Source organism: Emys orbicularis, chromosome 25 (assembly GCF_028017835.1).
Source record: "Emys orbicularis isolate rEmyOrb1 chromosome 25, rEmyOrb1.hap1, whole genome shotgun sequence".
NCBI lineage: Eukaryota > Metazoa > Chordata > Testudines > Emydidae > Emys > Emys orbicularis.
Window position 1 is genome coordinate 1,326,968 of NC_088707.1, and position 11,015 is coordinate 1,337,982.

General features: G+C 60.3%; 1 protein-coding gene across 1 annotated transcript; it reads right to left on the bottom strand.

Annotated features, from left to right (window-relative positions):
• Positions 1-536: 536 nt before the first annotated feature.
• Positions 537-7,768, bottom strand: NAGLU (N-acetyl-alpha-glucosaminidase). Its single transcript, XM_065422792.1, has 6 exons — positions 7,383-7,768; positions 4,263-4,410; positions 3,660-3,806; positions 3,078-3,163; positions 2,264-2,520; positions 537-1,753 (listed from the first exon to the last, which is right to left on the bottom strand). Exons 1-6 carry the CDS (start codon positions 7,766-7,768, stop codon positions 537-539), a joined length of 2,241 nt encoding a protein of 746 aa, XP_065278864.1.
• Between the last annotated feature and the right edge of the window lie 3,247 nt (positions 7,769-11,015).

Consider the following 11,015-nt stretch of genomic DNA (forward strand, 5'->3'; position numbering starts at 1 on the left):
TTTCAGGTCTGCACCCAGCACCATGGTATCCCAGTGTCTGTCCCCGCCCCCATCTGCGAATCCCATGCCCCGAAGGGATCAGCATTCTCACCCTCTGTCCCGCCTGCCCCTGCAACAGGCCTCGTCCACCCTCTGCCCCACAATCCAGCTGCCTCCCCCAGACGCTGGGATCAACCTCCAAGCCGCAAGGCTGGGCCGATGGAGACACTGGTCAGGTCAGAGCATCCCAGCGCCCCGAGGGCCAGTGCAGGATCAGTCCCTCCAGCCCTTTCCCCGGGAGCTCATTCCCCAGCTCGCTGTGCTGCACTGGCAGGTCCAGCCCGGTCCTGCTCCCGCCCACGCGGCAGCATCGCTCACACGCAGCACAAGGCTCCTGCTCGGTTTCCCTTTGGGTCCAGGGCCTTGGTTCAGGCTCTGGCAGAGGCTTGGGAGGGGGGGACAGAAGCTGGGGGCACCAGCATCTCCGGCATGGGAGAGACCAGGCCAGCCGCAGAGACGCCACTCCCATCCCCGGAAGGTCCCAGAGCCGCCGGCCCTCAGGCAGCCCCCGCCCAGCCGCGCCGCATGGCGTGGGGATAATACTTGAGGAAGATCTTCCTGGCGATCTCCAGCGTGTCGCCGGCCGGCTGGGAGGGGTAGCGCTTGCCGTTGTAGACGAAACCCCTCTCCAGCTGGAAGACGGCCTGGTTGAACTGCTCCTGGTGGAAGGGGGTGCCAGTGTTCAGGCTCTCCACCAGCGCCGAGACAAAGAGGCTCCAGCGCACCCGGTAATAGTCCAGCACCAGCCCCCCAAGCTGCTTGTTGGCGTAGTCCAAGATGTTGCCGCTGGGCCCCCACAGCGTCACCTGGTTGCGGGCGTTCAGGTCGTATAGCTCGGCTTCCTTGTCACTGGTGGCTGCGGCACGAGCCTGCTCCAGCCAGCGGCCCAGCAGGAAGTGGGGGTCACTGGCCAGGAGGGCGTCCAGCTCCGGGAGCAGGTCGTACAGCAGCACCCCGCCGGCGGTCAGTAGCTCCGGCAGCGAGCGGCTCTGAAAGGCCTGCTTGATCTCCAGGTAGTACTCGCTCACCAGCTGCTGCGCGGCCTGCCGGGTCACGTCCACCAGGTCATAGCGGAAGGTGGGGCTGGCCCCCAGCTCGGCAGCGGCGTCCAGCAGCAGGCGCCAGGCCTCGTAGACGTCGCTCTTGTTGTACCACAGCTCCGTGGCCATGCGCAGGGACGGCCGGCGCACCAGCGGGCTGCGGTTGTGGTTGACGCAGAGCCCCGAGCAGTTGTAGACGCTGCGGAGCAGCAGCTGCCAGGCGCCGGCGGCCTCCGCGTTCCTGGTGCCGTAGCGCCGCTGGGAGTAGTTGGCAACCCACTGCTGGAGGTCAAGCGGCTCCTGGCGCCAGCCCAGCTCGCTCATCAGCTCATAGACCATGTCGTTCTGCTCGATGCCCTCTGGGGCCAGGCCGGTGCCCACCAGGCTGGAGTTGGGGAAGCGCCGGGCGTCGAAGGGGCCCCGGTTGATGCTCTCCACCGTGCCGAAGAGGCCGTGGTTGCCGCCGAAGTTGTGCAGCATGCACCAGATGAAGGGCTGCCCGTAGAAGGACTCTGTCCGCTGGTACACGGGCTTGGACTCCGCAAAGAGATCCAGCACGATCATCCTGCCGCTGGGCACGCCGCGCAGCAGGGCCCGCACCTGGGCCGGCTGCCAGAAGTCAGGCTGGTTCTGGAAGAGCCAGCCCTGCATGAGCCAGAGCGCGTTGGGGTCGGCTGGGGACAGACACACACAGAGCCACTAGTGACATCAGGACGCGCTGCCCTCCCATTACAGAGCCGCCCACACCTGTCACTCCCTATAAAGCCCTTTGGCTCTGAGCCGTGCCAGCCCAGGGCGTCCTCCTCCCTGCCGGCCCCTGGAGCTCACTATGTGAAAGGGCCTGGCGGCCACAGTCCCCAGAGCCGTACAGCCCAGGCAGGCTCCCCCGTGCACTGCCCTCCTGGTCTCGCTAATGCCCCTGCCCTGCAGAGCCCTCACCACGCCCCTCCTCTGCGGAGGCTGCCACCACCCTGAAATGACCAACGCATTCCAGCTGGGCCACCGAGCCAGCGCAGCCTGGGGACGGTTGGAGCTGCAGCCCCGGCTGGGAGGAATCCAGACCAGCCTTGACCCAAAGGTTCCCGGCTCCCCTTCCCTGCACAGGCCCAGGCCTGACTGCGCAGCGAAGGCTCCCCAAGGCAGAGCCCCTTTAGGAGGAGCCTGGGTTCCTGCTCGGGTCCTACCTCCAGTCATGGATCTGAAGACGGCAGCGCTGACCCCCGAGAGGTAGGCAGGGTCGGAGGACAGGGGGCTCATCTCATTGAAGGTGTCCGCATTGTAGATGTGATCCGTGCCAAACTCTCTGATCAGCTCCTTCAGGAAGAGGGTCCCGATCACTTGGAACATGGGGTCTCCGGGGTCCAGGAGGTAGGCACACGAGTAGGTGCAGTCGAAGTTGCTCCAGCTCCCAAGCCGAGTGACGTTTATTCGAGGGAAAGCCCTATGGCACAGACCAGCAGCCAGGAGTCAGAGCGGGGGGTAGGGCTCCCCCAACCCGCCCAGCACTGCAGAGCTCTACACGTGGGTGCACGCCCGGGGAACCTGGCCTAGAGGGGTGCGACAGCGACTAGGGATGTCAATATCCGTTAAAAAGGTAACCAGTTAACTCATTAAAATTATATCGTTTAGCCAGTTAACCGTTAACCACGGTCGTTCCCAGTGCGGGGTGGCAGGGCCTGGGGTCCCAACAGCCCAGCATGGCTGGGGCCACTCCAGCTGCCTGCCCGCCGGGGATGGGGTGCCACCTGCCTGCCAGGCTGCGACTGGGGGCCGGGGCTGCTCCGGCCTGCCACCACGGTACACAGTTAAGGTCTGGTTAACGGTAAGCCTAATGCTGACTGGTTAACCGCTTACATCCCTAACAGCTGTCAGTCCCATGGGTCTCTGCTGCTTCCAGGCACATGTGGCTGAGTCACATTCGGTGGGGAGAGACGCCCATCAGGGAGAACTGGTCTTGCCCAAGCCCCAACCCTGACGCGCTCACACATCTGCATCTACCTCAAGACGCCCCTGGGGACGTGCCCCGCAAACGCCGGCAGCACCGGGATCATTCCCAACGACCGCATCCTCTCCAGGATCCTGTACTGGGAGAAAGGAGGAAAAGCCGGATAAAGGGGGCACATGGGCCGGGAGACGCAGGGGGCTGCACCACCCATCTCAGGGACAGGCCTGCGCCACGTGAGCGTATCCGTCTGGAGTCTCCAGCCCCCGGTCGGAGCCCTGAACACAGCTCCGAGCCCACGGGCACTAGACAGAGGGGAAAAGACGCCCGGCTTGGAGCTCAGCACAGGAGCGGCTCTCAGGCCAGAGGGACTGATGGAGACAATACTCAGATCAGTTCAGGGTCTCTTCGCGTTTCCTAGGGCCCTTCCCCTGGGAGCTTATCCACGGCCCCTGCATCCTGTGGGCAGCAGGGCGGCACCACACCCCTGGCTCCCACGTGCTTCTCTGGCATTGCCCACTGAGCTCGGCAGCGTTTGGGAGCTCAGCAGGGAGCGCTGTCGGGGGGGCGTCTCCACAACATGCAGGCTGGGTGCGCACAGACCCGGCCCCAGCCATGAGCCAAGCGCAGGTACCTACCTGCAAGTACAGCTGCTTTAGGTTCCAGGACAGGGGCAAGGGCCCCGCCCAGGTGTGCAGGTTCCCCATGCGGTTCCAGGCGAGGAAGGCAGGCCCGGTGACGTACTCGTCTATTTCAGACTGGTTCAGGCCCAGGGACAGATACACCTGGAGCGAACGAGGGGAAGAACACAGGCAGCAACGTCAGCTGCTCCCTCCTGCGGGTCCCAGCTGCTGCCGACAGGGAGACCCTGCCCTGCTGAGCAGGACGCTCACCCAACTCCGCAGGGCGCGTTTGGCCCGGACATGCCCAATGCTGGGAACGCTCCCCTCTGGCCAAGCCCAGCATTTGCAGCCCCGGCTCAGCATACACAGCTGTTCTACCTGGCCACACTGAACAGAGACAGCTGTGCTGTTGGTCAGCTGCTGCCCCCCAGCCTGCCAATGTTAGTCAGGCATCGAGGGGCTGGGCCACCCCCCAGACGGCAGCCCTCCCTCCAGAGCGACCTGTTCTGTGCTGTCCCAGGACAATACATTTAACGTGTCTCCCCAATCTCCTGAAAAGCCCCAGCCGGGCCCTGCATGCAACACAGCTTCACTAGAGACACCAATCAAATACTCAACCCGCTGCCAAACAGCCTCCTGCCCAGTAAACGCCAGCGCCAGGTTGATGCCGTTGAGCGCCATCCAGTCAATCTCTCTCTCCCAGCGAGGCCAGTCCCACCACACGTAGGAGTAACTCTGGGTGCAGACGTTCTGGTAGTAGCGGAACCTGGGAGCGGAGAGAACAGATGCTTCCGAGAAACCGCCAGACTCCTGACCCCACCCCGGGAGACCACAGCCAGGTTGGCGGGACTGAAAGAAATCGGGACGCAGGCAGCTCCTCGCAATGGAGCTTAATGTGCATCCAGGCGTCTTGTCCGCTCCCGGCCAGCGCTGGCCCCATGGATGCTGGAGAATTAACTCAGGCAGCCTCTTCCCACGGGGGCAAACGTTATACCCCTAATGCTACCACAGGGACTTGGTTTTTCCAATGGAGACAGTTTTTTGTGCCGATTTCAACATCCCCCTGTGTGTTTTGCAGCTCAAACACCTACAGCTCATGCCAAGCCTAGCAGGGAAACTGACCCGGCTTGCAACAACCCAAAGGGTCCATCCTCCACATTAGACAGAGAGGAACGGTCATTGTCCAAGACTAATGAAGTGCAAGCAGCACACAGGACAGCAAGGACCAGGCGCTGAGACCTCCTGCAGCGCACGACGGTAAGGCAATATCTTTACATGAACAGTTCCCCTTTATCCCCCTGCTGTTCTTGCAGCTTGGAGGAAGTTTCCAGCTGATCTCGAGAGTGAGCCACAAGATTTCACTGTACGGTAATGAACCACGCCAAGCCCCTTCCCCGAGCAGCTCGCCTGGATCCATCTCAGCAGCTAGTGGGAAACGCTGCAGGGCTTCGCCTTCCGGCTGAAGGAGCACTAAGCAAAGCTTCCTGGCTAGCCGCACCAGATCACAGGCCGAGCGCCAGGGCGGCTTTGTGGGAAGATGATTGGTGTCCAAGGACCTGCATGTGCAACCCCTCTGCTCCAGGATACTTCCTTCGCTTTCATGTGGCAAAACCAACCAAGCCACGCAGCCCCTATGCACCTGCCAGGACCTTTGTCAACTTACACGCCAAGGGAAGGCTCCCCTAAGGAGCCCCAGTGGCGGAGCTCATTGGGTCGATCTTTGCTGGTGTGAGCATGGCGTGTTCAGGACCCAGCCAAGGGCACTAGTGCATACGAGCAGCACAGCAAGGATCCAAGCGACTCTCAGTCAGCGTGGGGGCCGCTCCAGGGCAGGGAGACGCTTCCTCTTGCCTGGGAAGGCTGCAGACAGCTGACTGAAGCTCCCTGTTAAATGGGGAAGGGCCCTTTCTGCAGCAGAATCCGCTGGTCCCGTCCCGGGCCCACCCCAGAGCAGCTGCACAGTGAGCAGAAGAGATGCTAGAGCCAGACACCCAGCATCCTCGCACCCGGGGTTCAGTGATACAGGACCAAGGACATCCCTGGTGTAAGCTCCATTAACTCCACTCCCTTGCACCAGCCACACACTTGGCCCATGACATCTAAATTCCAGGTAGGGCCAACATTCAGGACAGACGCGGGGGGTGAGAGAGGCCCCCAGCTGCAGAAACACGCCCAGGCCCTGGCAGACCCAGACTGGTGGTAAATGAACCAAACCTGTCCATGGCATCTCCAGCTGTGCCAGGTCCGGGGGGGGAGCTTGTTACATGGAATTCAAGGGCTGGGAAGTGTCACGGAGTGTGGGGGAGTCAGGACCCTGCACCCCTCTTCCTGAGATTCACCGTGACTCTCAGCCAGCCAGTAAAATGGAAGGTTTATTAGATGACAGGAACACAGTCCCAAGCAGAGCGTGTAGGTACAACCCGAACCCCTCAATCAAGTCCTTCTGGGGGGTTTAGGGAGCTTAGACCCCAGCTTGGGGTTCCCTGCGTTCCTCCACCCAGCCCAAGACTGAAAACAAAACCTCGTCGGGCAGCTCTCTGCCCCCTCCCCTCTGCTCCTCCTCTCCTTTGTTCAGTCTCCCGGGCAGAAGGAGTCACTTCTTCCAACCCCCCTCCTGGCTCAGGTTACAGCTCAGGTAGCTTCCTTCAAGGGAAGTCCCCCATCCCCAATGTAACTCCCCTGCAACATTCCCAGGTCAAATCCGCCCCGCTCCCCGCTCCGCCACAGGAAGCAAACGGGCAACAGATGTTTTCTGAAGTAGCTTCTGGGGGTGAAACCATCACAAGGAACTAGGGTGACCAGACAGCAAATGTGAAAAATCGGGACGGGGGTGGGGGGTAATAGGAGCCTATATAAGAAAAAGACCCAAAAATCAGGACTGTCCCTATAAAATGGGGACATCTGGTCACCCTACAAGGAACAGCACCCCTGGGTCCCCGCCTGCCCCAGTCACCCCAGCTAGGTACCGGCAGCATGTGCAACAGACGCAGAACAAGAGAACCCTCAGCACATGCCACTTTCAGCGCTTGCTTCCCAGGCGCGGTTCCATGCCAGGCGGAAGCCCCCCATATCTTGCCCCCCCGGCAGAGTTGGCAATGGACAGCGTGCATGAGCCTGTCATTGCACCTCGCTGCCCAGGCCCCACGTGCACGAAGGCAAGGCCAGAAGCATCCCTTTGCCTTCTGCTGTGCCCCGAGCAGCCCCCAGCCCCCGTCAGCCCCTCCCCGTCCCCAGGCTCTGGGAATTCGGGGCCCAGCCCGAGGGCTGGGACTCCATGGACCGTTCCTGGCCCAGGTCTGCCTGCAGGAGAGCAGGGGCCGGTCAGCTCCGATCATTGCACCAGGCACCGGCTCCCGCAGGGGACCAGGGCGGGCGCCCCGTCACCGGACTCTGCCTCTGGGGGAAGCAGCGACTCCCCCCAAGGAACGGGGTCTGCCTGAGCCAGCCGGGCCCTGCACCGGGAGAGCCCCGCAGGCTACAGCCAGGGCCCGGGGCGGGGCAGGGCGCGGCCTGGCACCGACTCCATGTTCCGGCTCCTGCCCAGGCCTGGGACGCCCGGGGGCCCGCGGGGGGGGGGGCAGGCCGGGGGCCCGGGGCTCCAGGGACAGGGGCCCGCGGGGGGGGGGGGCAGGCCGGGGGCCCGGGGCTCCAGGGACAGGGGCCCGCGGGGGGGGGGGGGGGACAGGCCGGGGGCCCGGGGTTTCGCGGTGGGGGGGGCAGGCCGGGGGCTCGGGTTACCTGTTGGGGCTGGTGGCGCTGATCACCCCGGGCACCGCGGGCAGCGGGTCCGGCAGCCGCAGCTGCGCCCCGGACCAGGACACGTGGCAGCCGCAGAGCTCCCGCAGGTAGCGGTAGATGCCGGCGGCGGCGGCCACCCCGCTGGACCCGGCCACCCGCACCCGCTCCTTGGCCCCGGGCGGGGAGCTGAGCCGGTAGGTGTCCAGCCCGCCGGCCGCCAGCGAGCGGTTCACCGAGACGGCGAAGCCGGCGGCCGCCCGGGGCCCCAGCAGCCGCTGCAGCAGCTCCCGCACCGCCGCCTCCTGCCGCGCGTCGGCCGCCTGCGGGGCCCGGGCCGGGGCCGGGGCGGCCGCCAGCAGCAGCAGCAGGAGCGCGGCGAGCGCCATGGCCGGATCCAGCTCCCGGCCCGGCGGCTTCCGCCAACCCGCGCCCGGCCAGCTGGGGGGCGGCGCTCCCGGGAGCCAATCAGCGGCCGGCCACGCCCCCGAGGGAGCAATGTGTCCGATGGAAACAATGTTACCAACTAGGGTTACCAAACCGACCCAGGAGATCCCTCCCAGCCCCCCCAAACCAAGACTAGGGATTCCTCCCAGCCCCCCAAACCGACCCAGGAGATCCCTCCCAGCCCCCCCAAACCAAGACTAGGGATTCCTCCCAGCCCCCCAAACCGACCCAGGAGATCCCTCCCACCCCCCCCAAACCAAGACTAGGGATTCGTCCCAGCCCCCCAAACCGATCCAGGGGATCCCTCCCAGCCCCCCAACCAACCCAGGAGATCCCTCCCAGCCCCCCAAACCGACCCAGGGGATATCTCCCAGCCCCCCAAACCAAGACCAGGGATCCCTCCCAGTCCCCCAACCAACCCAGGAGATCCCTCCCAGCCCCCCAAACCGACCCAGGGGATATCTCCCAGCCCCCCAAACCAAGACCAGGGATCCCTCCCAGTCCCCCAACCAACCCAGGAGATCCCTCCCAGCACTCCACACCGATCTAGAGGATCCCTCCCAGCCCTCCTACCCTCAGAAACTAACTCCGGCCTTGTCCAAGTTAGGATTTCTTATCACTGACTGTATCACTCTGACTGTTCTGCACTGGTGTGTTTATTTATTCTCCCTGCAGTGGGTAGGGCCTGGGGACCTCATCACAGATCAGGATCCTGTTGTGCTGGGGGTGGCACACACAGAGCAAAGAGATGGCCCCTGCCCCAAAGAGCCAACAGCCTCAGCATCAGGCCTGGTCGGCTCTTAGAAAGTAGCTCGACCTCACTCCATCACTCAGAGCTGTGGAAAAGATCATGCTCTGAGGTCGACCTAACCCCCAGTCCTGACAGCTAAGTCGACAGAAGAATTCTTGCAGCATCGACCTGGGCTACGTCTCCACGACAGACCATACAGCAAAGCTGTATCACTGCCGTTGTGCTGCTGTAAGGTCTCCCGTGTAGCCGCTCTAAGCCGGCGGGAGAGCGCTCTCCCGCTGGCAGAATTAAACCACCCCCAACGAGCAGCGGTAGCTATGGCACTGTCCACACCGGCACGTCTGTCAGTGAAACTTATGTCAGGCAGGGGTGTGGTTGTTTCACACCCCTGACCGACCAAAGTGCTAGTGTAGACATAGCCCTAGCTACTGCCTCTGGGAGAGGTGGATTAAGTACACACAGAAAAAGCCCTTGCATTAATGTTGGAAGTGTCTACACCACCGCAGCACAGCAGTACAGCAGCAAGGCTGTACCTGCACGGTTGTACCTGAATCGCTGTACCTGCACGGCTGTAGTGTAGACATGCCCTAAATGTAAAAGTGTGATTTAAAGGTGCATCGTTAGCATGTGGAACCTGTGTTAAACAACACCGGCTGCTCTGCTGGCCAGAGGCTACAGGCAGCATTGTGGAACCATGTGACTCACACTTTGGCTACTCCAAGATTAGTGGCAGTGTATTTCTTCCTGCTCTGGGCTGGATTCTCACCCCCGGAGATCCTGGGGGGCTTGGCTGAGAGCACCAGGAAGTAGCAGAATGGGGCCCAGTCTGCACATGGAACCACGAGCCCTGCAAATCCCAGTGCAAGCGAGTGTGTGGGCGAGTGTGTGAGGCGCACCTGTGCGGCTGATGTAAATGCAGAGCAACAGCTGTAATGTTACGCTGGATGGGGAAGCCAGAGAATTGTGTCTGGAGTAGTGGAGTGTAGCGCTGTGAAGCCTCCTTCCTATTTGTGAATTGGGCACTGAGCTGTTCTATGGGCCATGCTCTGTTCTGGGTGACCACAGCCACGTACACAAGTCTTTAATTTTCCATTTGTGCAGCAAGTATCCGCCTCTGTCTGAACTGTGCGGCTCGCTGAGCGTGTTCTCTCATCCCGAGAGGCATCTGTTCCTCCTATTTCATTTTCCATCTGGGTGGGCTTCTTCCTGGAATTCCCCCCGCAGTCAGCAGCGGTGCTGTGGGAAGAGAGTATTTATATACACCCTGCCCCCCAGGAGATCACATGGCGGAATGTCCGTGGGATATTGTCAAAGGCAGCTGATGGTAGAAATAACAGGTCAGGGTAGATGAGCCATCCTGGCCACATGGAAGTGACCCACCCTCTCCAGAGAACGGAGAGGCAAGTGTGAGTGTGATGCATGGCCAGAAAGGGTTAAACATCCTGCTGAATAAATGACTAAAATTCAACCCTTAAAGACATGTGGGGAGATGGGTAATGGTCAACAATGTAATCAACAGGCCCTGTCTATGCTGTATTCTGATAATTCAGAGATCAAAACAGCATCCTAGCATTTACATGCATCGTAAACCCGGGATATCGCTGTATTCATCTCTCTTTGAAATGTAGAGCAAATCATCTGTGAATATGGTGGAAGAACAGGCAGTTGCCTTATGTTAATTCGTATAGCTAAGTACCAGTGATAGACTGCCTAATGGATAAATTGCCTTATGTTAATCCGTGTGAATAGTTAACAACAATGCTTAGGAAATAAGGGCCGATTGTTCCCTGAGGGACTCCAACTTGTCAAAGAAGACCTGAAATTGTATAAAAGATCCTTGGGTGCTGATCCTTTTTATCTCAGATCTGCTTACGCTTCACCAGGAGAAGTTTGAGTCACAAGATGAGGTCCCAGTTCAGCTGGTACACCCTGGATATGATATTGGACATTGGACTCTAACCTATGGACTAAATTCTAAAATAACTCTTTGCGACTACAAAGCTCACCATCTCTGCTATGAATCTGAACCTCAAGAACTGAACTCATGGCTGTAGGTATATTGATCTTTTAACCATACTCTCTCTCTTTTCTTTTTTTAATAAATTTTAGTTTAGTTAATAATCATTGGCTTTAAGTGGGTATTTGGGTAAGATCTGGAATATTCATTAACCTGGGAGGTGATGTGTCTGATCCTTTGGGATTGGTAGAAACATTTCTTTTATATGATGAAATAAGATTTTCAGAAATCTTCATCATATTTGACGTGGGTACCTGGATAGAGGCCGGAGGCTGGATTACTTCAAGGGAACGGTGTTGTTGGCTTCTGGGCAACCTGTGAGATAATAAAGAAGCTGTTTAGTGCTGGCTTGGTAAATCTAAGTATTGAAAATACCCACCAGCTTTGGGGATTATCTGCCCCATTCTTTGCAGTTCACCCT

Bases quoted from the DNA above. Each gene is read 5' to 3' on its own strand.
- NAGLU (XM_065422792.1), bottom strand. From the start codon at position 7,768: ATGGCGCTCGCCGCGCTCCTGCTGCTGCTGCTGGCGGCCGCCCCGGCC. The intron at 4,411-7,382 runs GTAACCCGAGCC...CTCCGCTCCCAG, and splicing joins AGCGCCACCAGCCCCAACAG to GTTCCGCTACTACCAGAACG. The intron at 2,521-3,077 runs GTAGATGCAGAT...TCTGTGCCATAG, and splicing joins GTCCCCAGGGGCGTCTTGAG to GGCTTTCCCTCGAATAAACG.